Here is a 25539-nt window from a genome sequence, read left to right on the forward strand (position 1 = left end):
CCCCCCCCGAATCAGGCTGAGGCGGTGTGAATCCATGTAACCATGTCACAGTGAGAAAGATGGAGGTGGAGGCTGTTAAAACGGATCAACTCTCTGGTGCCAAGTGACGCTGCAGCTTTCCTTGTGTCATGAGAAATTAATTGCCTTTTTCACCCCGTCCTTCACTCCAGAGGACCCAAAAACTTTAAAGTGGAAAGCTGTAGCTAAAACGTCACCGTATGGGGTGTAAAGGGATTTTGAAGCATGCTGTAATTTAAAAATGGATTTAGAAAAAGAATCCACTCATGCAGTGCTGTTCCAAAAGATGTTTATTTATTCAAATCATGATCTGAACTCATGTTCCAGCATACACCATGAAAACATCTCGCTGCATCTCTTATCTGCAACATTTTTCAAAAGGTAAAAAAAATGGATATTTTTCTTATTAACCAGGCAAGCTTAACAATGGATTGGAGAGGAGGCAGAGGTGGTTCTCCTCAGTTTGTGCTGATATAGGAGTGTGAAAGTTGTACATCTCTTTTTTTTTTTAAAGAAATAATAAAAAACCAAGCTGTCCCTGTCCGTCCTCGTCCCTTATAACAAAACATGTTCCTCAGTGTTTGGCTAGCCTTGAGCCCTCCAATATCAAGTTACTTACAATGATGAGAGCAATATTGAAAAAACTTTCCAATTCTAACAAAATAATCCACAGTTTTTATTTTATTTTAGATTTGCTTTTGTTTTTAGCGTGTTGCCAGCTTGCTTTTGGGGTGCAACAACTGAAATTGCTATCAATAGCTTTAACAGTGATTCTTGCGGGGCCTGTTTTCCCTCAGAGAGCGTGCTCAGGTATTGCAGGTCTCCAGGCTAGACTCAAGTCGGACAAAATGAACCATACATGGGTGCAGACTATGTTGAAATGTTGTACACACACTGTACCGTGACTACACACTTACAGAAATCATCCGCTCACGTGATTAGATTCAAATATACAGAAAATCTCTTTCAGTAACATTGATACTTGCAAACAACAATCATGTTGTTTTTTTATTACACACTGCCCCCCAACCACCCACATTCACAGTCACACACAGGTTAGTTAGTCGTACATCAAGTGTTCTTTTAATAGTCTCATGATATCTTTGCTCCTGCGCAGATTAGACATCAGGCTAAAACTAGTAGTGGCCTGAGTTTAGTTTGTGCTCAAACTCTTCATCTACATCCATTAACAGTCATATATGTGATCCGCCCACAAGCTAAATACAGTACGTCTGGATTTTTGTGCAAATCAAAAAAAATTACCCAATGTTTTCATTAAAAACTGAGGAAGTCAGATGGTTTGATGACATTCAACTCAACTCAACCAAGAGTTTTACGGTATTCTGCCACACCACTGGTCCTGGTTTGCCACTGCGCAGTTCACAATAGCTTTTTATTGTTTTTTTTGTTTGTTTTTTATTACAGCTAAGACTAAAATCCACACGACTCAGTGACAAAAGGACCCAGTAAGTGTGTGTGTTAGTGCTGGAGTAAAGAGTTGGCCTAACAGAAGGTGATCTGTTGACCCATGTGTGGAGATTTGGTTTTGAAACACGCATGCACGCATACGCACACACACAAACACACAAGCACACACACACACACAGATGTACACATCTGCAATTAGACAAAAATTACTCATTCAACGAGGCATTCCACTAAATTTGTTGTTTTGGATGTGTTGTTGGTTGTAAACTGGCACTGGTCAAGAAAGTATGTGGCACCAGAAATAGGAAACTTACAGTAGGTCCCTCTCTGGCTGTCTGAGGCTGGACAGCCACATCCACGTATGGCTTCACGGGAAAGGTCTGGCAAAGGAGATGGGAGAGAAACGTGGTGGCCCTTTCATTGTATGAGATCACTAAGACTTTACTTTTGGGCTTTTTTCCAACCACTTACAGTGTGCTTTAAGTTTTAAAGTAGCCTTTACAGCCCTTTTCTCCCATGTATCTTTAGTCCAGACCCCTCCCCTCAGACCCCTGTTGCTCCACTCAGCTCTCATTTCTCCATGAGTGACAGCCGGATGATGCGCTGTAGCTCCGCCTCCTCCTGCCGCTGCCGGAGTTCCGCCTCTTCCTGCTCGCGAGCTGAGATCTCCATGGCGATGCGTAGCTGCTCGTCATAGCTGCAGGTGGTTGGCTGCTTCTTGGAGGGAGTGGAGCAGAGGCTGGAAGGGGCACAGGGTTTGTGCTGGGGGGTCCTGGGGTGAGAAATGTGAGGTACAGTAGGTTTAGAGGTTTGGCTTAGCGGAGCGCTGTCGGTACGCGATCTGTGCTGCCTGCACGATCTGATATGCGCATGCCCATAAATACGTAGTAGAAAACATGACGGTTTCCCTACACTATTTGTATCAAGTAAACGGCCAGAACCATTTATCCCAGCGGATATATTAATAATATTTTCGTTTTTGACACTTAAAAAGACACTCAAAATAAAACCTGAGAGTAACCATTAAAATATATAACTGTTCTACTTCTACGTGCTCATTTTAAAAACAATCAATCAATACTTGTCTTTATAGTTTTTATTTTAAAGTTTTAATTTAGCTGTAGCCTGCTGTGTTCAGTTTAACATTATTTTAGACTGAATCAAGCTGTCAGCTAGCAGTTAGCCAAATTAGCTGTTAGCTAAACTAACATTAGCTTTGACGATACGGCAGACCGCTACAACAAGGACCGGACGCTTTGACCAGATCATGCAGGCAGCAAAGATTGCAAACCCACAAGCGCCATTGCAACCAAAACAACACTGGCTTGGCCACATCATCCTGCACAGCTGACCCTCTTGTCAAAAATGGTCACATCCGGTTGGAAACAACCAAGATGGCGACGTCCATATATCAAACTTGAGGTTTTAAAACCGCAAAATGTCAGTGGGTGACAACACATGAGCAACACCACTACTTTTATATCTACAGCTTCAACACAATTCAACCGACAGTTGTTTGAACCCTGCTACCGCACAACGAATTAAAATGCGGCATTAATGTATTTATAATTCATCATAGGCTACATGGAGACGTAACAGCCAAGATTGCATTACCTTTTTACCCTTAAAGTACATGACTGAAAGGACACCACAAAAACATTAACTATTTTAGTTTAGGTTTAGTTTTTTTGGTGTCCAACAATGTTTTATCCCCCAGTTTCCTTTAACATTATACCATTGGTTAAAGTAAACACTGCAATAGCAAGATTGTGTCACACGAGGGAAAGAGAGAAGGCCTATCTATCTATCCACTCGTCTGCCAAGACAGAAGGCAGAGAGTGAACACACCATCTAAAGATAACACGCTAAAAGTCAACAGCAATACTGTCGACTATGAAAGCAGGAAACTCCATCTTCCAGTCTCCAAACACACATACATACACACGCACGCACACAAACACACACCAGACAGGAGATGAGAGGAGAAAAGCAGGATGGATAAGAGAATAGAGGAGTGGAGGACAAGACAGGAATACCGGATGTGAGTCAGGGATGGAGGGAAAGATCTGCAGGATGGATGTTAAACACAACGTACGAGTGCAGACAATGAAGAACAACTATAAATAACAGAAGTGAGAGGAAGTCAGAGACAATATGGGTGAAGGAACAGCAGGAAATATCACCGTAGTCCAGAGAGTTTTTTTAAGGATTCCAGCTCTTTGAAAGATAAAAGTCCCATTCATTTACAACAACTGATACTGAACCAACTTTATAAACAGCTACTGGTTGATTCTTGATAATAGAGGCGATTTTGGAGTGGGGATAGGAAAACGTGGAATGAGTGTATGATTTACAGAACAGAGAGTGAGGTAAGAACAAGACTGAGAAAGAGAGAAAAGCCTGACCTCTCCACACGACTTGGGTCACAGGGCAGAGGGTGTGTTCCTGGCTTGCTATTGGTCAGCGCCTCCCAGATGGTCACCTAGACACAAAGAGGAGGCCACACAGGAAGTCAGAAGGCAAGAACAGGAAAAGGAAAACCCACACATAAAGTGATGGTGATGCATCTGAAACAACAGTATCCTCCCCTGCAGGCTTTTTCCTGTTAGGCTAGTACCTCTCACACACAGCACAGATACATACAGCAGGCTCAAATCCTAAGAATTATAACTAGATCGATCCTGGCCCTGGTTCTTTAGCACACACACCCCATGTTACAGTTAATATTGACAAGCACCTTTTAAACAATAAGATTCACATTATGCTACTACACTATTAATGCACATCATTCAACAACAATGTCTCATTTAAGGGTAGTAATTTTTAACAAATTGTGCATACTGTACTTAGTAATACTATCAGTGCCAGAAATGGGCTGGTACTCTCCGGCAGGCCTACTCATACCGGCACTTTAGATTTTTTAACCACATTAGTACCTTACTTCTTATTGTGTACTGCATGCATAACTGTGTCTCTCACATTGAGAAAACATCGCTGGAAGTGTCCTTGTTAATGTAGAGGGGGGAAAAAAGCTAAGTCACAGAATAAAAAACAAGAAAAACACAACTTCTTATTATTATTTTTGTATTCATTTATTTGTAGTAGTCTCGCTTTGCCGGACCTAATGTTTATGGACTTCTTCTGTTTCATGCAGTTTCTCCTTCTAACACTAGTTCGATATTAATAACTCACATTCTGACCACTAGGTGGCGCATCGCGCTCGGGTGATAGAGAATGGAACTGCTGGCACGCACCGAGGAAGAAGAACAAATTCGCTTGTCGTGAAGTTAGCACAAGCAACGTGTGTGTCTTCTAGTCTTCATCACAGGTCGGTAAATATGGCCTAAACTGAGCATACATGCTAGATCTTAAGAGATAAATATGGAGGTTAATGGATCGTTTGTACATATTCGTCAGAGAAACGACGTTTTTTTGCTTGTGTAAATTGAGACTAAGGGCTTTAGCTTAACTTGCTAATGCTAGCAGCCTCGTGTAGAGTGGCTAGAGTGTAGAGTAGCAGCAGGTGTGGAAAATTCACTCAAAACAATAGGGAGACATTTAAATTCACCAAACACACTTAATGCTTTATGCAACCCGTTTTATATTCAGAATTTCTTAGCTCTAGGGGCGGCTTGTTATTTAAGGGTTATTTAACTATTTTTGCCATCTTATTCATCACTGAATTCACTTCTGAGAACGTTTTAGGCAAGAAAACAACTGTTCGGCACCCGGTGGAAATTAGGAGTAAGACAGTGCTTCATGATTGAGTAAAAATGCAGGGACCAGCTTCTAAAAAGTAGTACAACACCTCAGGGCAGCGGGCTGCTGCGGATGATTGTACAAACTACGGCACAAATCCTCAGCTGCAACCTTGCTTCTGACTCCTCTACATTCCCCTCCTTTATCCAAGCTAAAAAAAACACTGAGGATGTTCTCTGACCTATCTCACTGAGTCTATTTTTACTTGTCTCTCTGTACCTTTTGAAGAAGGCCAAGGACTATCAGGACCAGGGTCTCTGGGATTTCAAAGCAGCACCTATCCAGAGGCAGTGTTAAATATAAAGGGTCTGGGCTCCACACATCACAGGCAATTTATTTGGCTTATTGATCTTGCTTCAGTATTGATTGGTTTTATTTAGAAAGTGGTCACATTGTTTCTACTTCAGTGTGTCTGGTCTTGCTTGATTTATTGGTGAAATTACTGCTGTAAATCAATATGGCATCAAGACTTTGCATAAATATACACACCAACTTTCTTTAATCAAGTGGCGTGTTATCTGTACACATTTTGAGCTATCCGCATGTTTGTCTACACTGTATTAAGCAGGCATTCACATACATGCCACTTGGTGTGATATCGCTACTTGCCGTGTTATCGCGAGAAGAAAGCAACGGTTGAGTTTAGGAAAAGAAGAACGGGGTTGGCTTTAGTAAAAGAAGAAAGCAACGGTTGAGTTTAGGAAAAGAAGAACGGGGTTGGCTTTAGTAAAAGAAAAAAGCAACGGTTGAGTTTAGGAAACGTGACACGATCCCTGGTCTTTTACCCATCCACCACCCCAACCAACCTCCCTGCATGGATTTTTGCGCTTTTATACAACTCGCTACGGCGTAAATTCACATGCAGTTGCGAGGTAATGTTAGTCAATGGAGGCCAAACGGGTTTGATATTTAGAGTTTGGAGGAGGGTGGTGTTGGTGTAGCAACAGTAACAAAAGCGGGATTTATTCTTCTACGTAAAATCAAAGCCGTGGCTATGTACATAGGTACGTGGAGACACGGCCCTACACCGGACCCTACGCCGTAGCCTGACGTGCACCTCTTAAAAACTGTAACTACTCGACGCGGCGACACACATCTCTTGGCCGTGGCTTGGTAGCATTGCATTTCCCTGACTCATTTCCTGGTTCTTCTTCTCCGTAATCCTTTCAAAAAATGTCCTGCGCAAAAGAAGAAGAAAAAAAAATCTCTTATTGTACCCATTACTCCTGGAAATGCACTTCCAAGTGCGCCTCTGTCCCCGGCACATTTCAAACCAACCTGACAACCATGTAGAGCAGTGACTGCTGGGGTTGCTACTCGCTAGAGATTAACTTGGGCCGTAGCGCAGCGCCGCCTCCTAAGGTCCACAACACACCCAGCCGGAGCTCTCCTTGAGCACCAACAATTTTGCCCCAAATGTATTTTCAAAAGTTGACTGACAAATATGAATCCAGACATCACTTAGTGTCCACTCTTGCTATTAAAAGCTGTGCAGCTTCAGGTTTATGGGTGCACTTTGCTGTCGACATGCTGTGGCAGATGTGTCGCGTTTGTGCTCCGTGTATTTCTGTTTTCCACCCCGATGCAGCGTATAGCCACTTCCTTAAACTGTTGCTCATTCAGAGACCAGAGACCAAACAAGGCTCATTCTGTCTGGAGGTCTGAGATCTACCATATCAGCAGAGCAATCACATAATGCACAGGAGACTATGGTGCAGGTAGATTATTTTCTGAAATACAGTGACTTAATTTTTGTAATAGCCAATTATAACTTTATTTTTACAAAATATCACCACAACTCCAAAACACAGAGAGCCCAGAGGGGATGAGTTATATTTTGAATGTGCACAAAGTTTTGGACATTAGCAGAATTTTTTCTCAAACATCAGATTTTTTTTTTTTTTTTTACAAATTGAAATGAACAATGAATCAAAATGAAAACCCTAAATTGCACATTTAAGGAGGTTACATCCCCAACAAAAGATGCAAAAGAGGGAAGAATAAATGATACCTAAGCTACATGTGTGCTGACTCAGATATAATTATAAAAGTTGATCTAAAGGAGATTAAATACAAAGCAATACAGAATGCCTAAGAACCTTATTGCAATATATTCTATATTCTATTTATGTAAGAATGACCATCACGGTAAACACAGGCTCCCCCTCTCTACAAAAGCCAATTTAACCACTGCACAGGTTCATAAATCAAGCTTAACTGAGGAGGGGGTGAGGCTTAACGGTCAGTTAAACAAGGTTGCCTGGTGTTTCCTCAACTTCTGAACAGTTGCAAACATCTCAGGAGTGTTACAGTGAGCCCACCTTAGAGTTGGGCAGTATCCGAACTTTGATACCGTCAACCCTCCCTATTTTATCACGGTATGCGGTATTAGCGTGACTAATTAAAAATGATGACCTAAGTCTCAGACGGCGTCACCAAACTGTTGGCTTGTGCTTACACCATTCAGGATTTGAATACCAAACACTGGTACTGAAACACCTCTCCTTTCTCAGTAGGTCGGAACCTCAAATGCTGCCAAACTGCAGAGGTCGTGTTCTTCTTCGAGACCAGTGCAATGACAGGATTGAAACTAATACGTTGTTATTTGTAAGACCCTGCAGTATACCGTATTACCGCCCAACCCCAGCCCACCTGATCATATTCGGAGCCGGCCTCCAGCAGACTCTGCTGTATGGCAAACTGCAGCAGGTCCTCCTCATCATCCCTTATGCTGTCTCGCTGTTTGCTCCCCAGCATGGAGTATCCAGCCGGAGGCTCGAACACACATGGGGGAATCTCTCCGGCTCGGCATGACACTGCAGCACACGGGGAAGGCAAAGGGCAAGAGAGGGAAAGGAGTGTTATCTCACAGTAAAGGAGATTAGGCTTAACAAAAAACCAGAATAGTCATTTCTGAGTGAAAGAGAGAAACGTTAAAGAAGTCGTCAGGTAATTTTCCTTCCATACTGCTGTTTCCAAAACACTACTCAACTGCGTACATTTTCAAACCCGAAAAAACCTGCATGGACGTTTAACTGCCCCTGCAGGCTCCATTGCTTTTTAAATGATCTATTAATGTATAAGTGTTTTCTGTATCAATTTACTTTAAGGATTAGAGATGCTGCTCGAAAACGTTTCCATGTGCGCAGAAATGCCATTGCCGCTGATATCGTCTGATATTTAAGCAGCAAAACTTACTAGTTGTAAACTGGACAGAGTGAACAGAACTACACCTTTAGATTCTAAAATAATCCCAATCAAGTTAAATTGCTATTTCTCGAATGTCCCTCAGACGATCTTACAAACGAATGTCTGTTCGACAGCAGCTTCGCTATGTTCACCTTTTAGAGAACGTTAATAATACTTTCCAGTCAGAATGTTAATTTATATGTTATTGTACACACCCAAGCCGTAATGTTAGATGAACCACGGAGCTGCGGACATTAGGCTATTACTTTCTCTCTCTCGCTCCGGTTTTCTTTCTTTCTCAACTCCTCTCGCTCTGTCCCGCTGTTTACATGCAGCGGTGAAAAGTCTTCCACGAGGATACATCATTGTATTCTCCATACCGACTCCTCCGAGGAACCTCATCGATGCTCGATCCTTGCTCGAGTCACAAGCCCGAGGAGTCAAGGAGGTCCGAATTTGGGAATTGGGAAAAGCCCTATAACTCCAGTTAAAGCATTTCTGCAAGATAACATCAAGGATTTCCAGAGAGCTTCCTTCTGAGTGGTCACACAATAAAGAATGTCTTTCCTCTGCATGGCTTCAGCTTTCAACGTGGCTGTGGGGATTCTGGTCAGGTGCTAAGATGATGAGTAAGCCATAATGTGAATGAAAGAACATAACCTTGCATCCAACATCAGTGATAAATACTGCTCATAAATATCACGCAACTGTAAACTGTTTGTACTGACGTACGGGCTAGGTTCTGCAGTAAATGTTAGTGGAGATTTATACAACAGCTTGTTTAAATAAATTTGCAGAATTTACAGTTGAGCTGAGACTGAAAAAGAAGGACGATTTCAGTAAAGACGGCACTATGATTCACCAGGAAACAGTCTAGGTGATCTTTGGGAGTGTGTTCTCACTTGTGGAACTGGAGCTGGAGACGCTGGAGGAGTCACTGCCTGGAGAAGGGGTGTCTGTCCTGGGGGTGTCCCTCTGTCCATCCCCCTCCACCCCCACTTCGTTGTCGGCACGGACGCCCGTCCCCTCCTCGCAGCCGTTCAGGTTGCTGAAGGTGATCCTGGCATTCAGGATGTGGTAGAGAGGGATCTCTGCAGGGAGTAATGATGAAATGGATCAGAAGAGAACATTTGTTGTTATTAAGTTATCTACTTGCAACGCTTTATTTTATTTTTAGAAATCAAATATGCAATGTTTTCTGTCATTTTTAATCAGTTTATCCCCTGTTTTCATCTCTTTCCATCCATATTGTATCTATTTTAATTTCCCTTTATCCTGTTTTTTTAACCAGCCATTATTTTAACTTCACTCCCTCCATCCTTCCATCCATCTCACTCTCCCCGCACTCACCGATCTTGACAGGGAAGCCAGGCGGCAAACGCAGAGTTATAAAGTCACGCAGCTTAGCGAACAGGGCGTTCGAGATTGCCATGAGATCGATGATAGGCACCACTTGTTCTGCCAGGGACAGAGGATGGGACTCGCACAACCACAACTTGGCTTTAAACCTGGAAACCAGAACACATACACACTGAGGATACTGAAAGGTGACTAGTAACTAAGTTTGCTGATGAAAATGACAAAATACAATTCTGACTTCAGAATAATTAAGCAATTTACAGTAGGCTATGTCCTAATTTAAGTGGGTAGCTCTTTGGCCAGAGATACACAAAACATTGATTGCATCAGCTAACGGCCTACAATCTGCTGAGTCTCTATTTAAATTGAGACCAATCTTTCTTGTATTTTATCTTGTCCAATAGTGAACACAGCATTGAGAGGCGGCTCTAAAACCTCAAGTCATCCTCATGATGTACTGTCAGGTTTTAGATGCCAAAAAACAGTGAAACTGACAGCTTAAAATGACAGACAGGCTGATGGTCAGTTAAAGGAACACTGGGCGGCTGACAGCAGGTTGGCAGGTGGACGAGAGATGCTATCATTAGCTACGTTACAGAAGCAACAACATGAAATGTTTCGGGTTATCCTGAGAGACAGTGCAGGGTTCCTTCTTTTGGTTAAACAGTCAAGATGTGTAACGAGCTGTGTGAATATATTATTTGTCCGTCTTTTCCAATCGGGACCTTGGTGGACGGCTGATTTTATCTGTAGGTGCGTGCATGTGTGAGAGAGAGAGAGAGAGAGAGAGAGAGAGCCGGTCTACTCTGTCCATCACTTTGTCAGCTCTGGCACTTGGCGGTGCCTTTGGAGGGTGACTTCACTGTATGTACTGTATATCTAATGGTCTGTGATCCTGTCTGTCACCTCTGGGTCTTAGTGGTGAGCTGGCATGGATGGCCGATGTCCCTCTGGGTCGGGGACAAGACAGGGTTAAAGTATTCCTCGGCCGTCAGCGCTGCTGGATTGGTTATCGCAGGACAAGACATCTGGGTCACCAAGGCCTGCAGAAAGTAAATTTTTAAAATCCAGATGTAACCATTAAAGCGTCCACTGATATAATAAAAATGATTTTTATTCAGTACCAGTGACTCAAAGATTACTTTACAAAGTGCAAAGATTTCTGGCTTTTCAAACTCACTTTCTCAGCTTTATTCTCTGTTGTGGAACAAAACACTCACCACCTACTGTAATTTCAAGGCTTTCCTCTTACCTTCTGACATTTTCAACCGCTCAATGAAAGAAAAAAACTTTGCTCAAAAGCCAGTACTTAGAACAAATGACAAAGCAGCTTTTTTACTTCTAGTATTTTACATCATTACGGTAGATGCAACTGGTTCACTGTCTAATTAGTAGCTTACTGTCAACTGTTGAGTTTGAAGTAAGCAAACCTGTCAAGGGCAGGCCACCACTACGGGAGGAGGTAGAGGCTGCTTGTGAAACAGGAGAGCAATTATTTCCGTGTTGTATTACCTTCCAGTTGCAGTCAATTCATCACAATCAATTTAAGGTTTGGCAAAATTGAAATTGCATTGCAGCTTTACAGTTGCACAAACTATCTGCAGAGCTTATGTCAGAACCTATAAAATCTTTGTCTCTGTGTTGTGTAGAGAGGACAGGCATTACGCTCATAAGAGCAGAGGTGACAGTGAGTGTGAACAAGTAAAAAGAGAATACAGAAAGAAGAGGAGGAGGGGCCTATAAGCCATAGAAGCTTTCCAGCAGGAACAATAAAAACAAAACAGTATTGGAGCAGGTTGGAACCTCTGACTTATTGTTTTACTCTGCAGGCATGCTTTCCTGTTGACAGAGTGGACAAGGATTCATACATCCACTGTCCAACCAAAGAGGGAAGGTGATGGTGATGATGCTAATAATGAAGATGGTGATTCATTGGTGGCCAGCACCAGAGCCCATTAATCACTGCTTTCAGGTAAAACCATCCTTGTTCCCAGCCCAACCACTGTGTGTTTTTATTTATTAGATGTGGTTTAAAAATATATGACTTTTCTTCAACCCATGAAACCAATAAAAAAATTGGGACTTAATGTGTAAATAAACTGCCCGCGACTTACCCCGTTGTTAGGCCCCATGTGTTGCTCAGCAATCCCAAGAAAGTTCTGCAGTGGAGTCTTCCCCCCTGCTCAGAGACACAGCAGTGACGAGTTAGACTGAGAGAATAGTTACACAGACTCAAACTGTCCTGTTAGTCTCAGTCTGCTAGTGTCCTAAACTCATTAAATTGAACCGAAGTAAATTGTGTTTTAAACAGCTAAATAAGATCAGAGTTGCTCCAAAATATTTTCGAAATATCAGTTGATCTGAAACTAGCAGCGATAGGAATTTCATGAAAGTAAGCAGAAAAAAACGCATTTGTATTAGGATCCCATCACTCATAGTAAAGACCCCTTGGGATATACAGTATATCACACTCAAAAGATTTTTTTAGAAGGGTTGACAAAATGAGTCCGGAGTCACTAGCGCTTCCATGACCACTCCCCTCCTGCATCCTAGCAGAGTGCAGAAGGGGATTGTGACCTGGGAGAGTGGAGGGAGCCCTGAGAGGACCATGTGATGGTTGATCCTTGCTGACAGCAACTGTCCGGGGAGAGAGGACTGCTAATCCTGTTTGATTCATGATCTGAACCAGAAAACGAGACCGAGCCACTGAGCAAACAGAGCCTCGGGGTGATCTCATTGAGCTCATGTGACAGGGATTACTCATCAGTGACTCTTCTACTGGGCATTGCACAGAGAGGATGTTGGAGAGATCCAGCTGCTGCAGCTGTGTTGCACCTGCACATAATGAACACCTGGATGGCCTGAGTCGCGTCGCTGTCTAAGGCACTGAAGTACAGTTAAAATAAAAGTTACTTACCTTTCGTCTTGTTCTTGTTCTGGTCTGACAGATGGTCAGTTCTGGTCCGGGTGATCAGCTCCACATTGGATGCTGCGTACACCTGACGGAGAAGAAAACCATTAACTCTTGTTCTGTTGACATCGCCTTAACTTCCTCATTGTTTGGGACCTCAGTGCAGCATGTGTAATGATAATCATTCTGAAACAAAAATAACGAAACTTATATCATACATGCTGACTTCTTGAAGCTACAGAACATAGCAGAATACTGGACTATCTCACCAGTAATCACAAAAAGGAAATACTCATTAATGATTGAGCAGGCTTCTGATTCTGAGTTTACTCTGGATGACAGTGGAAATAAGAGCCTAAAGGTGTCCAGTAGGAGAGCAGCTCTACAGAGTTGTTTGTTTACGTTGGAAACCCTAAATCAATGATGCAGAAAATAGATGCTTTTCAGGCAGCCGTATTTTACTGCAGAGCCTGTCTGAAGTTAAGTTAAAGCACTAATGATTGGTTCTGGGTGTCTGACTCCCTCCAGGGGGTTGAACAAATAGGGTCAAGCAAGGTAATGTGTGTCTTCGCAATTTAGATAGACTTCTTTTTTTTCTTTTACTTGATTTGATACTCAAATAAGGAAAACAATTATCAGCACATAAAATACTAGATGGCCATCTAGTATTTTATGTGCTGATAATTGTTTTCCTTATTTGAGTTCTAAACAATTCAGGTTTCAGAAATCCATCTGGTATCATTTAAAATGTAGAAGGCAATGTCCTCAAAAGGTTTTAAAATAACATTGGGAGCAATTCTTTCTGGAAATTATCTCTTCAAGTGAAAGAGACTTTCAGGAAATGTCAAACTGAGCTTTGCTGTCCGAGCAGCATGTGCTCTACCTTGGCTTCATATCCATTCACCATCTCAGTCTTCTCGCTCCTCCAGCCCAGTATACCCGTCTTGTTCCTGCAACAGAGATTCTACACATCAGGTGTCTGTGATCCTAACTTCCAGTCAACACACCGTTGCGATCACACTCGGTTAGATTATATGCCTGTCCCAAGCATTCTGCAAATATGTACCTGAGATTACAGATTTGATTGCAAGTCACAGACTCGGTTTTTCCACTATAATTTGCAGCCTGAAAACATTGCAGCTACTGTCTTTTTTTGTCGGATGTGAAGATCAACAGTTTGGTGTGCAATTAGGAAGTTAGTGAGGCATATGTCGTCTTCATGATCTATTCACATCACTGAACTCCTTTTAGACCACATCACAGAAAGTGATTTTTCAGGCATGATTTTTTTTCTCTCCATATTAGCCCTTATAATTCTGAGGTATCTTGAAATGATATACATTATATTTAAAATATGTGACTATTTCAGAAAAATAAAGATGGAAAGGTCAGTCTGTTGGTAAATCCAGTATAACTATATTAGCTGGATTGACATGTTACCATCAGAATGCATTTCAGTAACTTTGGGAGTTTCTATGACTTTTCATCTCGCGTTCAAGTTTGTAAAATACTTTAGTTTATGTCCAAATACCATAGTTCCTTAGGGGCGGGCATCTGAGCTTCCCGGTTGGATGCAAAATACCTTATGGTCTGACCAAATACCTGCAAAACTAATCCCAGTCCCGCCCGCCTCAGCTACTTGCGTTTCGTGCTAATAAGCAAATGTCAGCATGCTTAAAAACTAAACTAAAATGTAAAAGATTTACTAAAAGCATCGCTGCACTCTCACAAAGACATTAGTATAACCAGTCTTGTTCTCCAACTATGACTGTCAGACAAAGTAATGTCCCCATTTTGAAGTTTTGTCATATCTCAATTACTTGATGCTCAATAAACTTTGTACTCCTTACCCCAGTCCTAAAACAGCAAAACTGCAGTGCTGTAGTTTTTGTGCATGACTGCGTAAAGACGTATTAACTGCAGAGGTGGATGTCTTGTCTGTGGTGCTCGACAAAGTGGTTTGCTCTAAAGCATCATAAAAATATTATTGGCATGTTAGACAGGAGTGCTGACCAGGAAAAATGCAGAAGTGACACTGAGGTATAAGTCTGACAGGGAGATGATTACATCCCCCCCCCCCCCCCACCAAAAAAAACACCACCTCTCCCTGCTCACTTCTCACTGTCGTTTCCCTTTCCGTCTTCTTGCTTTTATCTGTTAACATTCACTTCCTGTCACTGCATTTCTTTCAACAATTTACCTATCTTTCGCTTAATGTTTTTCCCTTTTCTTCTTTTGCTTCCAGAACAATGGACTCCCCCTGTTTTGGCATCTGTGTTGTAATTTTGTCCCCCATAGTTTTGAGTCCCATTCATCTTCCTCTTCCAGTTTCTCTGCATGTCCCGTCCCTTTTTCTCTCCCTCATCCATTTTCCTCTCCTTCTCCATCCTCCTCTTCTCATCTTTTATCCTGGTTTTTACCATTTTCTCCCCTCGATCCCTCTTTGTCCAAAACTTTCCTTGTTCTGTCATCCCTCACTCTTTCTGTCTGTCACATCAGTCTTATTTCACCACCTGACCAGAATAAGATGAGCTTGGTCCTCTATGCACCTGATTGGCCCATGTCTCCCTTCTTTCTCCTTTCTGCTCCTTTTCATCTCTGCGTTGATGTCACTTTATGTGAAACTGAGACATAAAACTGTACCATTAGCATAATAAATAGCTCCTAAATTGACTACACACAAGCCACCTGCTCATCCAATTTTCTTCTACCCCTCTTCTGCATCCTTCTCCTAGTCAGCTTATGTCTTGTCTGCCTCTTACGTTGATTTTGGTTCTGCTATCTGCCTCTCCATCTCCATGTTGACAGGTGCATCTTACTTGCAGTACCTGAGCCTGATTCACACAACACAGCCTGGAGCTAATATGTGCCTACTACTTCCACGTCACACGTACTCCTAACCAACACACTTATTTTTATTATTTATCTTCTTCATTACTGTATATGAGCAAGGGATAGTTTAGGATAGCCATGTGTTGAGGACACCCCAAAGCAAAATATAAATAAACCGTAAATACTAAATTAGTTTTAATAGTGGAACAGTAATACAAGTCGAGAAGAGACATAAAGGCAGCAAACTGACTCAGTAAAGTCAGTTACAGGGCAATATCTAGTTAAACTATTACTACCCTAATTTCCCCTCAGCTCTGTCATAGATATATATCAGTAATATGTGGTTTTCAACTGAATCTTTTACTGTCTCCACTTCCGCTGCACTTCAGTTAGTGTTTTCCTACATTTTGTAAAATGCATTTTGACAGCCACCAGAGAACATGACTGAACTCTGTGGGTTGAAGCGTAGGAGCCTGCAACAGTAAATGAGTGACAGAAATTCAACAAAAGAGTGATTTTCCTCCTCTCAGGAAAAAAAGCAAGCACTCAGAGCAGAAAATGTCCTGAGGCTGAATCACATTGTGTTGTACTGCGGCTACTGTTGGTGGAGAAAATGATTATTGTGCCTGTTCAATGGCAGATTTCTTCCTGTATGATTGTTTAACATGGTCGCAAGATTGGATTCTCAGGGATGTTATACAACTCTAATAATGATCAATTATTAGGCTTATGTTACAGCTGCAGCAACAAAATGACACATCACATCATCAAGTGTTCTTAAAAATTAACAGATTTGAGGGGGAAAATATACTACAAATGACAAAAAAGTTGCACAGTCAGTACTGGAAGATTGCTGCACCACTTGACTATGACGGAACATTCAAATATTCATTTTCTGCATGTATTAGTGTCAGTTCTGACCTTTCGAAGGCAATGTTGCGGGTGTCCAGCTGAGTGGTCACCACGGGGCCAGAGAGCCTGGCTGCTACCTGCTCATCGCTGGGCTGCATTGCCCCCAGAAGGCCTAAACTGGCGGCGTTGCTGTTGCAGGCAGCGCCATTCCCCCGGCCAGACGAGAGGGCTTTGAGAGACGAGACGCACAAGGTCTCGCAGAACACCAGCTGCCTGTCATGGTCGACCTCCATCACCTCTGCGCTGGAGTCTAAGAGGTAAGAGGATGACGGACAGGAAGAAAACAATGAGGGCAAAGTCCACCGAAAGAAGGGAAATATTTAAATGTAGTGAGAGGAAGAAACGGAAAAAGTGGAAACACCCATTTAATAAGGCTACAAAGCAGCAGATGGTGAGCTACTTAGCTAAGCATAGCACAAAGACTGGACTACACACTCACACACAAACACACAGTAAGTCTTGAGTTTGACCTCAGACCTTGTCCCCTGAAAATGAAGCTGCGGTTTCCTCTCTGCCAAGTCATCTGTTCAAAGCCCATCAGGGTGGTGTCAACACGGAGACACTGACCACTCTTCCAAACTCTGTAGGTATCACTGGGGCAGATACGAGACACCAGGGGCACTAAGGACAAACACAGACACACTTTATCAATCAAGCAAACTGTGACATGTCTAACGGACAGAGTTCTGACTGGTTGGCACTGGACTCCATTACTGAATGGGATGAAAGACTGGACTCACCCCAGCTGGTAAACTCCCATTTCATCTCAACGTAGAAGTCCTGGGCCTGGAAAGAAAGAAGCAGAAAAGACTGAGATAGAGAGAGAGCGTTGTGGTGATGGAGAGTGATGAATTTAAAGATGGCTAGACAGAGAGAGGGGAATAACAAAGTGGAGGAAAAGAATTGCGGTGATGCTGCTTCCTTGTCTGTTCTAAAGATGGGGGAACAGGCACAGAGAAGTGGTTGTGTATGTGTGGGTTAATAATAGAAGTGATGGATGGATGCTGGGGAGAATGATGTGGATGGGAGCAGCAGCAGCAGATGAACGGTGTGCGATGTTTGCCAGTTCATGTCCGCTTCAGTGCGAGTATTCATTGTCAGTGTGAGAGTGTTGTGTCTACCATGTGAGTATGCTAGATTGTGTGTGTGTGTGTGTGTGTGTGTGTGTGTGTGTGTGTGTGTGTGTGTGTGTGTGTGTGCGTGTGTGTGTGTGTGAGTGTCAGGGATCCAGCTGGAGCAGATACACAGGAGGACAGACGGTGTGAAAGCAGTTCCCTGCATCTCTGCCACTGTTCTCCGCAGTTCTGCTGTTCTCTTCACGATCTGCTGCACCGAACGCTTTCCTGTCAGGTTTACACCCATCAACCTTGGCTCTCCAGTATCTGTTTGTCCATCGATGCTATTGTGCCTTTAAATGTGGCGCTCCTTACCCCTTTGGGGGAAAGTGATGACTCAAATTACCCAGAGACAGACCATGGCAACATGGAAACATATCATTTGAGTGTATTGTCTTTGTTGGGCAGTGAACAAAGTTATTAATACCTTCAATCAAAAAACAACAACATACAATATTTGTATCATAAAACATGGATGTAAATATAAAAACCTCAAAGTGCTTTTTTTGTGTATGTTTTTTCATGTACTGTGTGTGTGTGTGTGTGTGTGTGTGTGTGTGTGTGTGTGTGTGTGTGTGTGTGTGTGTGTGTGTGTGTGCGCGCGTGTGAGAGAAATCCCACTTGGCGCAGTTGCTCCAGCAGGATGGGGATGCCCGCCAGTCTCTTGGCAGTCCTCTGGTAGTCACGGTAACGAAGCACGAGACGCACCAATTCCGGATCCCTTGTACTCACTGCCTCCTGAAGAACTGAAAGGGAGAGCGAGGTGGAGAGTAAAACAGAGCCAGGTGGTGAGTAAAACAGATCACTCAGACCTCATCTTAAATTCATGTATGTGACTCATGAGCAATTTAAGGGGGGCAGCGAGAATCACCGAATCCGAAGTAGGCCAAATGAAAAGCTGGTACAACCAATTACCCCAGCTCGCCCATCATTCATCAGACTGCCACTTTGCTGTTAATCTTACAGGTTTTCTTACTCTTGAACAATTATACCAATTTAGTTTTCCCTTTGTTTAACAGCTTTCATGCAAGTAAAGGCTAACACACACACAGTTGACAACAATGTACCTTACCGTACATGTTTTTACCCACTGACAATATACAGTAATCAGACTAGGACAAACAAAAGAGGATTACTTAATGATACTCTGCAACCACCGACTCCCAGAAACTTTCATGACAACAACAAAGATTGACTTTCTAGTGCTTAATTTCATCACCATCAAGACAAAAAGGTATTGCAGTGTTAGTGTTACACAGGTTAAGAAGGGAATGACGGAAAAAACTAAAACCTAAGGATGAGGGTGGGAAATTGGGCTCACAATAAAGGGTGTTAAATCAGTCAATACAATTTTGAGGTCTTCCTATGCCAGACCAACATGTTACATTTCCACAGTGCCAGCAGATAAGAGGTGTCTGGAAGAAGCCGCTGCTCTACAAAAGAAGTGGTGACGTTTGTATTTTCTAAAACAATCAAGAGGACCAAACTCATCAGTGCCAATTTAAAATAGACCCAGTAGGAAATGTTGCGCACCATGTTACCATACAGCGTATGCTATATCATACATAATGTGACAACCGACACACAACCGACACATTTTCAGACCACTTGATTGATTGAGTTTTTCACTGGGTTACTGCAGATGGCAGTCCAGGTTTGGCTCTTCTGGTCTCCGCACATGCAAGACGGTTCTTTTTAAGTGGAATATTTTCTGGACATATCATCTGAACAATAAAATGGTCCAAGCAACCTCTTTTTATTTATTTTTTACTTCCAGAGGGTGTTCATGATGAGTCTGGCACCACTCGAAGAGCTTGTTGATGTCAAACATGCTACAAGTAGCATTTTAATGTCAATAAACTATTTTAGATTTTATATTTGTGTGATTTTAGAATTTATACAAATTAAAAAAAAAACGTTAGCTATAAATCGTTTCCACATTTAATTTGAGATATAATTTGATTTACTAAATACACAATTATGCCTAAAAGAATGACCAGATTCATTTTTATCCTCAAAAGAAGGCAAACGGGTTGAAGGGAAATGTGCTCAACCACTATAATTACACCACAGTGTCATAATTACTTTGACAAGAATATATTATTGTAGGAAATGTTGCATGTAGTGCGTTCATTTTTGAACACACTCCTTGCCACCCGATAATGCATTACGTATACTGCACAGTGAACATGCTATCAGAACTATACTTCTCCACACACACACAAACACACACACATATACACACACACACACACACACACACACACACACACTCACTCACCGGTCCATCCATTGCGGTTCTCCTTGCTAACGTCAGCTCCGTGCTGCAGCAGGACCCTGGCACAGTCCAGGTGGCCCAAGGTGACAGCCAGGTGGAGAGGAGTCCGGCCACGAGGGTCTATAAACTCTAAATCAGTCTGGATGGAAGAAAAGGAGGAGGAGGAGAAGGAGAAAGACGAGGAAGAAAAAGGAGAGAGCATAAAGGTAAGAGGAACAGACGGAGAGAAACGAAGTAGGAGAGGAAATGGGGGTTAATTGTGTATCATTGTAGATCTCTTCTGTCTCTCACAGATGGGGGAAGACAAAACACATAACAGAGCCACAAGAGAGACGGAGAGATGGAAAAAGACAGGTAGGTGCTAATTGATCTGTCACCACTCTAACATGGTTGGTTGCTACACTCCTGTATCCCACTTATTTTCTGGGTTGGATGGATTGTGTTTAGCTAAACACTGGTAGGACTATCTGCTCCACACCCAGAGCTGTTGAAGCCGCCTTCTGTCTGTTATTCCTAAAAAGGTTCAGAGAAGGTTGTTAGTTTGAAAACCTACAAAGGGAAATGCGAACCGGTAAAGTAAACTAGGAGAACATTCTCAATCTGCCATGTTTGAGAGCAAAAATACATGTTTTTTCACCGGTAACTGTCGGACAACAACACTGATGAACCAAAAAGCCCAATTACTGTAATGCTGAAGGCATCAATCCAGCTCTCAGCTCCACTTTGTATTTAGAAGCATGTCAACAAGACCTCATTCCTCAGCCATAATACATTAGGGTTAATCAATCATACCAATGCTCTGATAGAAAGAATCATTGCAGGGAGCTTTTAAACCCTGTTTAGACATATTAAATTCATTGGTTGCTCTGTATTCTAACTTTTAGATTTTTCTCCCCAGAACAATGCTGGGACAATTAGCTTTGCCTAGAATAAAGACTGTAATCAGAAACAAAGCTAGCCTGTCCAGAGTAATTCCCACCACCTCTTAAGCATAACATGTTACCAAATAATAATAAATATAATAATAAAAAGTTGTATAGTGGCTTTTCAGTGGATACAAGGATGCTTTACACATGGAGAGAGACAGAAACAAAAACCACAAAAACAGAAAATAATAGTGCCAGTATTTGCAGGGGATAACAGAGTTAACTATGTCCATAGGCCTTGGTGAACAAGCAGGTTTTTTGAAGTGGTTCCAAAAGGTGGGGGCCGCCACACTGAAGGCTCTGTCCCCAAGAGTCCACAGGCTGGTTTGGGGGGGGGGTGAGCAGACACATATCTGAGGACTGCGGATTCTGGGTGGGGCTGGAGGAGGTCTGATATCAAATGGAAGGCAAAGGCATGGAGGGATTTGTAGGTAAGGAGAAGGATTTTCTAGAAAAGATGGGACTTTACTGCTGCCTGTGAAGGTGGGGGTGATATGCTGCCAGGGCTTAATGCAGGTGAGAACGTGGCAGATGTGTTCTGCACATGCCTGTCCAGCAGGTTATGTGCATTTAACAAACAAGGTGTAAAGTGATAATCCGCTTCTTCTTTTTTACCTCATGACATGCCAGGCAGGCTAGCCGTTTCCCCCCTGCTTTCAGGTTTAGCGTACAGGGCTGAAAGTGATATAAACCTTCTCATCTAACTCTCCGCAAAAAAGCGCTGAGTCAGAAAAGGTTTATATGATACTTCTTTAAAATGAGAAAGTATTACTGACTTGTAAGGTATTGCAGGTCTTAATGTGTTTCACACATAGGCCTATTTACAGAAATGTTAGTCCAGACATGTTGAAAAGATGAATGGATGAGTCACTCGTTATTGACACCCGTTGCCAAAGATTGTACAGCATCATATAAACAGGGTAACATGTCGTTATTGATCAGGAAGACTAAAAATCCTACAAGCATTACCGTATCGAACAGCAACAGTGGCCACAACACTTACAATCCGCTTATTATTACATGACCTGTGGGGCTTGTACACCTGATGAAATACCATGTCTTTACTTTTATTTAATCAATCACTGGTTGTATTTGTCTGCATGAAACTGCCCATCCCTCTTTATTTCCCAGGCCGCTCTATGCATGGTGGTGCATAGAGATATTCACTGTTTAATCTTGCCCCTCTCTGCAGTGCTGCACTGATCTCAGATCTGCCATCCAATTACACAGATGCTGACAGCCACCATTATTCAAGACCTAGGCTGATCCAAGGTCAGTTCTGTCAGTCCTTTGCAGACTTGATGTCTAATTAATGATTACTCTCGAAGATCAGTGTAGCGTGACTCAGAATCCGGACGTTAATAAAGACCTCAAGGAGGCTGCGGACAATTCCTTTCAGGAATAAAATGACACTATTTGTTTAGGGTTTGATTGTGTTATATTTATATCTGACATATCAGGAAAAATGTCTGAGCAGGTGAATTCACGAGCGAGGCCACACTCCTTGTTGATCCAAATAAATCTTTATATCAAAGCAGGGGCGGGGGAAGAAATGTATTAAGGGTTAATTTGGAAATAGCTGAGAATAAACAACTCAAAAACTTAATATAAAAAGCTGCCCCGTCTGTTTACTACACTCAGTGTATAACACAAAAATGACTGGCAGCTACTGTCCAATCCAAGTTACCTGTTATGCTCCAAAAAAACACATTGGGGGCAGGGCCAGAAAGACAAAGATGTTAATCAGTTACTGCAGTGTTCTGTTTTTGGTATTTGCAAGGGAAATGAGGAAAACCACATGTGGTGCACATAAAAACCACACGGAGATACCCATAAAAATGCTTACATACACTCACAGGCTCCTAAAATGTTTAAATATGTACTGGATTGAGTTTAGTCAAAAATAATTCAATAGAAAGAACATGATATCACAGTTTCAGTGTGTTAATGGGGATGCTATCGCTGTACAATCTTTAATCCACTCATTCCCCTCACAGCTCTCCGCTTTCCACAGTATTTTCAAAAGCAACACTGAAGCGATAGAGACAGACAAAAATAATTTGGCTAGATACATTTCTATTGAAAGAAACTGCCTGTCTGCAGCAACTGTAACATGTAAGACAGGCGAAGACGGAGGAAGAGAGAAAAAGAAAGGAGCGAGAGACTGGGGAATACAGGGTAGGAACATCATAACAACGCAGGGGAAGAAAGCGAGCAGTCAGCTTTGTGTGTGCATGCTGGATGATGAATATTGTGTGTCACATGCAAATACAGCCATTCTCAGTCCTCTGTGTGTGTGCATGTGTACCACAAACAGTGTCTCAAAGGACACTGCAGACGTCATGTGCTTGGGCAGCACAAATATGAAAAACTGTCGATGTGACAGGAAGAAAAGTCTGAAATAGAATGTCCATCATTTCAACAACAGAAGCGAAAAAGACTGTGCAAGCAAAAAAAAAACTAAATATTAATAATGAGCCTTGGAAAACATTTTTAGCCAAAATGGAAATGGTATTTTGAAAAGAAATCCTTCACAAATTGTTGTAAACATATGAAAGGGAGAAAGACTAGAGAAACAGAGAGCCTGGAACAAAGCTAATGGTAAAAGAAATAGATGAAACAGAACAGAAAAAAAAGAATCATGGAAAGCAACTTGGTTCTTAATTCTTTTTTTTTTTTTTTTAATTTTGTCTCACAGCTGTCTTTTCCTCCATTACTCCCCCTTTAAGTTGTTGCATATGTCGTTGATTATCAGTTTAAGCTTATTTCAAAGCTTTACTCGATTTCATTGACTCTGGGTACAAGAGCTGCAGATAAACGGCTGAAATGCAACATGAAGACACAAAGGGAACAGGAGAGGAGGGAAGAGTGGAGTAGTTGAGGAATGCTAAAAAGGGCGAGGCTAAACCAAAATAGGTGGACGGAGACAGAAAGAAAGGGAGGGAAAGTCAGGAAAGGTTAGCAGTGAGGTGATTGCAAGGTACAATGTAGAAGGAGACAGATAGGAGAGAGTACAGGATGCTGCCAAAAAAATACAACACAGGATGACAGGGAAACAACGGAGCAATCCACTGAAGTGTATAGCTTCTGTAACTGCTTCCCCATCTGCTCGTCTACACCTGATGTAGCTCTTGTCTTGGTCAAAGAATGATTTAAAAAAGAAGAATAGGAGAACATATTTCACCTGTCTTGGCCTCTTTGTGATAGTGTATACTACTCGACAAGCGGTGTTATTTTCTACATTAATTATGTTCATTTCATAACCTCTAAGTAAGCCTGTCAAATTAAAGCCTGTAATGTTGTTGAGTATATGTCAGCTTGTTGATGTCTCATAAAAGGCCTCATTCCTATTCTTTTTTTTCCTTATTCAAAGTCAGAACGTCTTGACTGAGAGCATCATAAACTTGCTCCCACATTTATACTCTTACCGATTTTCTCAACACTTTCACTGGAGTTTGAAAGGGTCAAACATCCCCAATCTGTATCATGATCATGATCTAGCAACCTCTCCATCCCCGTCTCTCCTTTATTCAGAAATTACTTGTAATGACACCTTCGAGCACTCTTAGGGGAAAAAAAAAGTCAACCTATAGGCTCACTGATTAAAAGTGGTTCATTTGGTCCAATTTGCATCAAAGGTAGCTGGAAAATTGAATATGGTGAGAGAGGGTGGTCAGAGTTAAGAGAGCACATAGAAAGCTACAATTTAGAGAAGGGTCTAGCTGCAGATTTACAGGCTCAGTTCCACCTCCTCCGTCTGACCCTTTCTGGTCCCGAGCTTCTAGAAGGAAGTGATGTGAAACACTCAACACAATACGACAGCATGCCTCGTTCATTAGTTACAACGAACAACACAACCTCCACCAGTGACACCAAGGTACACTCTAGCAAGCTTAACCTGTTCTGTAAGGATGGGGTTCTGCAATACTCACATTAGCTACATTACATGATTTACACTATACATTTTAAATAAGACCAAACATACTTTAGCACACACACATACACACATATACACACACAAACACACACAATGACCTTGTTTGACTTGCGACTTTATATGGGACATTATATCATCCCTCCTTGTTTCTTAGCACCAGCTCTTCACTCATCAAGGAAATTACAATGAAGGGCATACGGTGGTCACACAGGTGCTGCTGACACATAATGTACAGTCGATCATTTCTGGGGCAAAATTCCTTTTTATTTTTGTAAATAGTTTTCTGAGTTAAATCCCAAACTGGTTAACTGTCTAAAGAAAAATGTCATTCATCATTGTCAAATAATTAAAACAATTGAGTTGTGTGCAGTGCCGAACACTGATAACAGATAGATAGTAGGGAAGTGTGTCTTATGTTTACTACACCGAGTAAATCAATCACATTATGATGACATGACGTATCTCATAGGCCATTTTTCACAGCAGACATTTCAACTTGCCGTAGTAGAGAAGGTGTTACTAATAACAATAAACAATTATCTTTATATATATGTGTGTGTGTGTGTGTGTGTGTGTGTGTGTGTGTGTGTGTGTGTGTGTGTGTGTGTACGTATATATTGTGGTAGTCAGACAGGATTCACAGAAGAGGGAGTGAATGATTGGATTGAGTTCGGTGGCACAGGTCTTCACAGGATTTGACCATCTGAAAAGCTTGCTTTGTGTTCATGTTACTTAACATGAGCTTGCGTTTGTTCTTGAAATGTAGTATGGCTTGGAAGACTTTATTTCTAATAATACAGTTTGGATTCTGAGACCAGCCGAGTTACTGACCCTGAAAGCTGTGTGCTTGTCTCTCGGGCTTTGTTTGTTTTTCA

General features: G+C 42.0%; 1 protein-coding gene across 1 annotated transcript in view; it reads right to left on the reverse strand.

The window, feature by feature from the left end:
- Window positions 1-290: 290 nt before the first annotated feature.
- ankrd13b (ankyrin repeat domain 13B) overlaps window positions 291-25539 on the reverse strand; it is a 36368-nt gene continuing 11119 nt past the window's right edge. The window contains exons 2-15 of the mRNA XM_034868036.1: window positions 19805-19940; window positions 18145-18269; window positions 17149-17194; window positions 16886-17029; window positions 16418-16658; window positions 13548-13614; window positions 12671-12752; window positions 11868-11932; window positions 10660-10796; window positions 9745-9902; window positions 9297-9485; window positions 7858-8021; window positions 3852-3928; window positions 291-2218 (exon numbers count right to left, since the gene is read on the reverse strand). Coding sequence (XP_034723927.1) covers window positions 2017-2218; window positions 3852-3928; window positions 7858-8021; window positions 9297-9485; window positions 9745-9902; window positions 10660-10796; window positions 11868-11932; window positions 12671-12752; window positions 13548-13614; window positions 16418-16658; window positions 16886-17029; window positions 17149-17194; window positions 18145-18269; window positions 19805-19940 — 1833 coding nt within the window. The 3' untranslated portion in view covers window positions 291-2016. The remainder of the gene's footprint in view (window positions 2219-3851; window positions 3929-7857; window positions 8022-9296; window positions 9486-9744; window positions 9903-10659; window positions 10797-11867; window positions 11933-12670; window positions 12753-13547; window positions 13615-16417; window positions 16659-16885; window positions 17030-17148; window positions 17195-18144; window positions 18270-19804; window positions 19941-25539) is intronic.

The sequence above is a fragment of the Etheostoma cragini genome, chromosome 3 (genome assembly GCF_013103735.1).
Source record: "Etheostoma cragini isolate CJK2018 chromosome 3, CSU_Ecrag_1.0, whole genome shotgun sequence".
NCBI classification, from domain to species: domain Eukaryota; kingdom Metazoa; phylum Chordata; class Actinopteri; order Perciformes; family Percidae; genus Etheostoma; species Etheostoma cragini.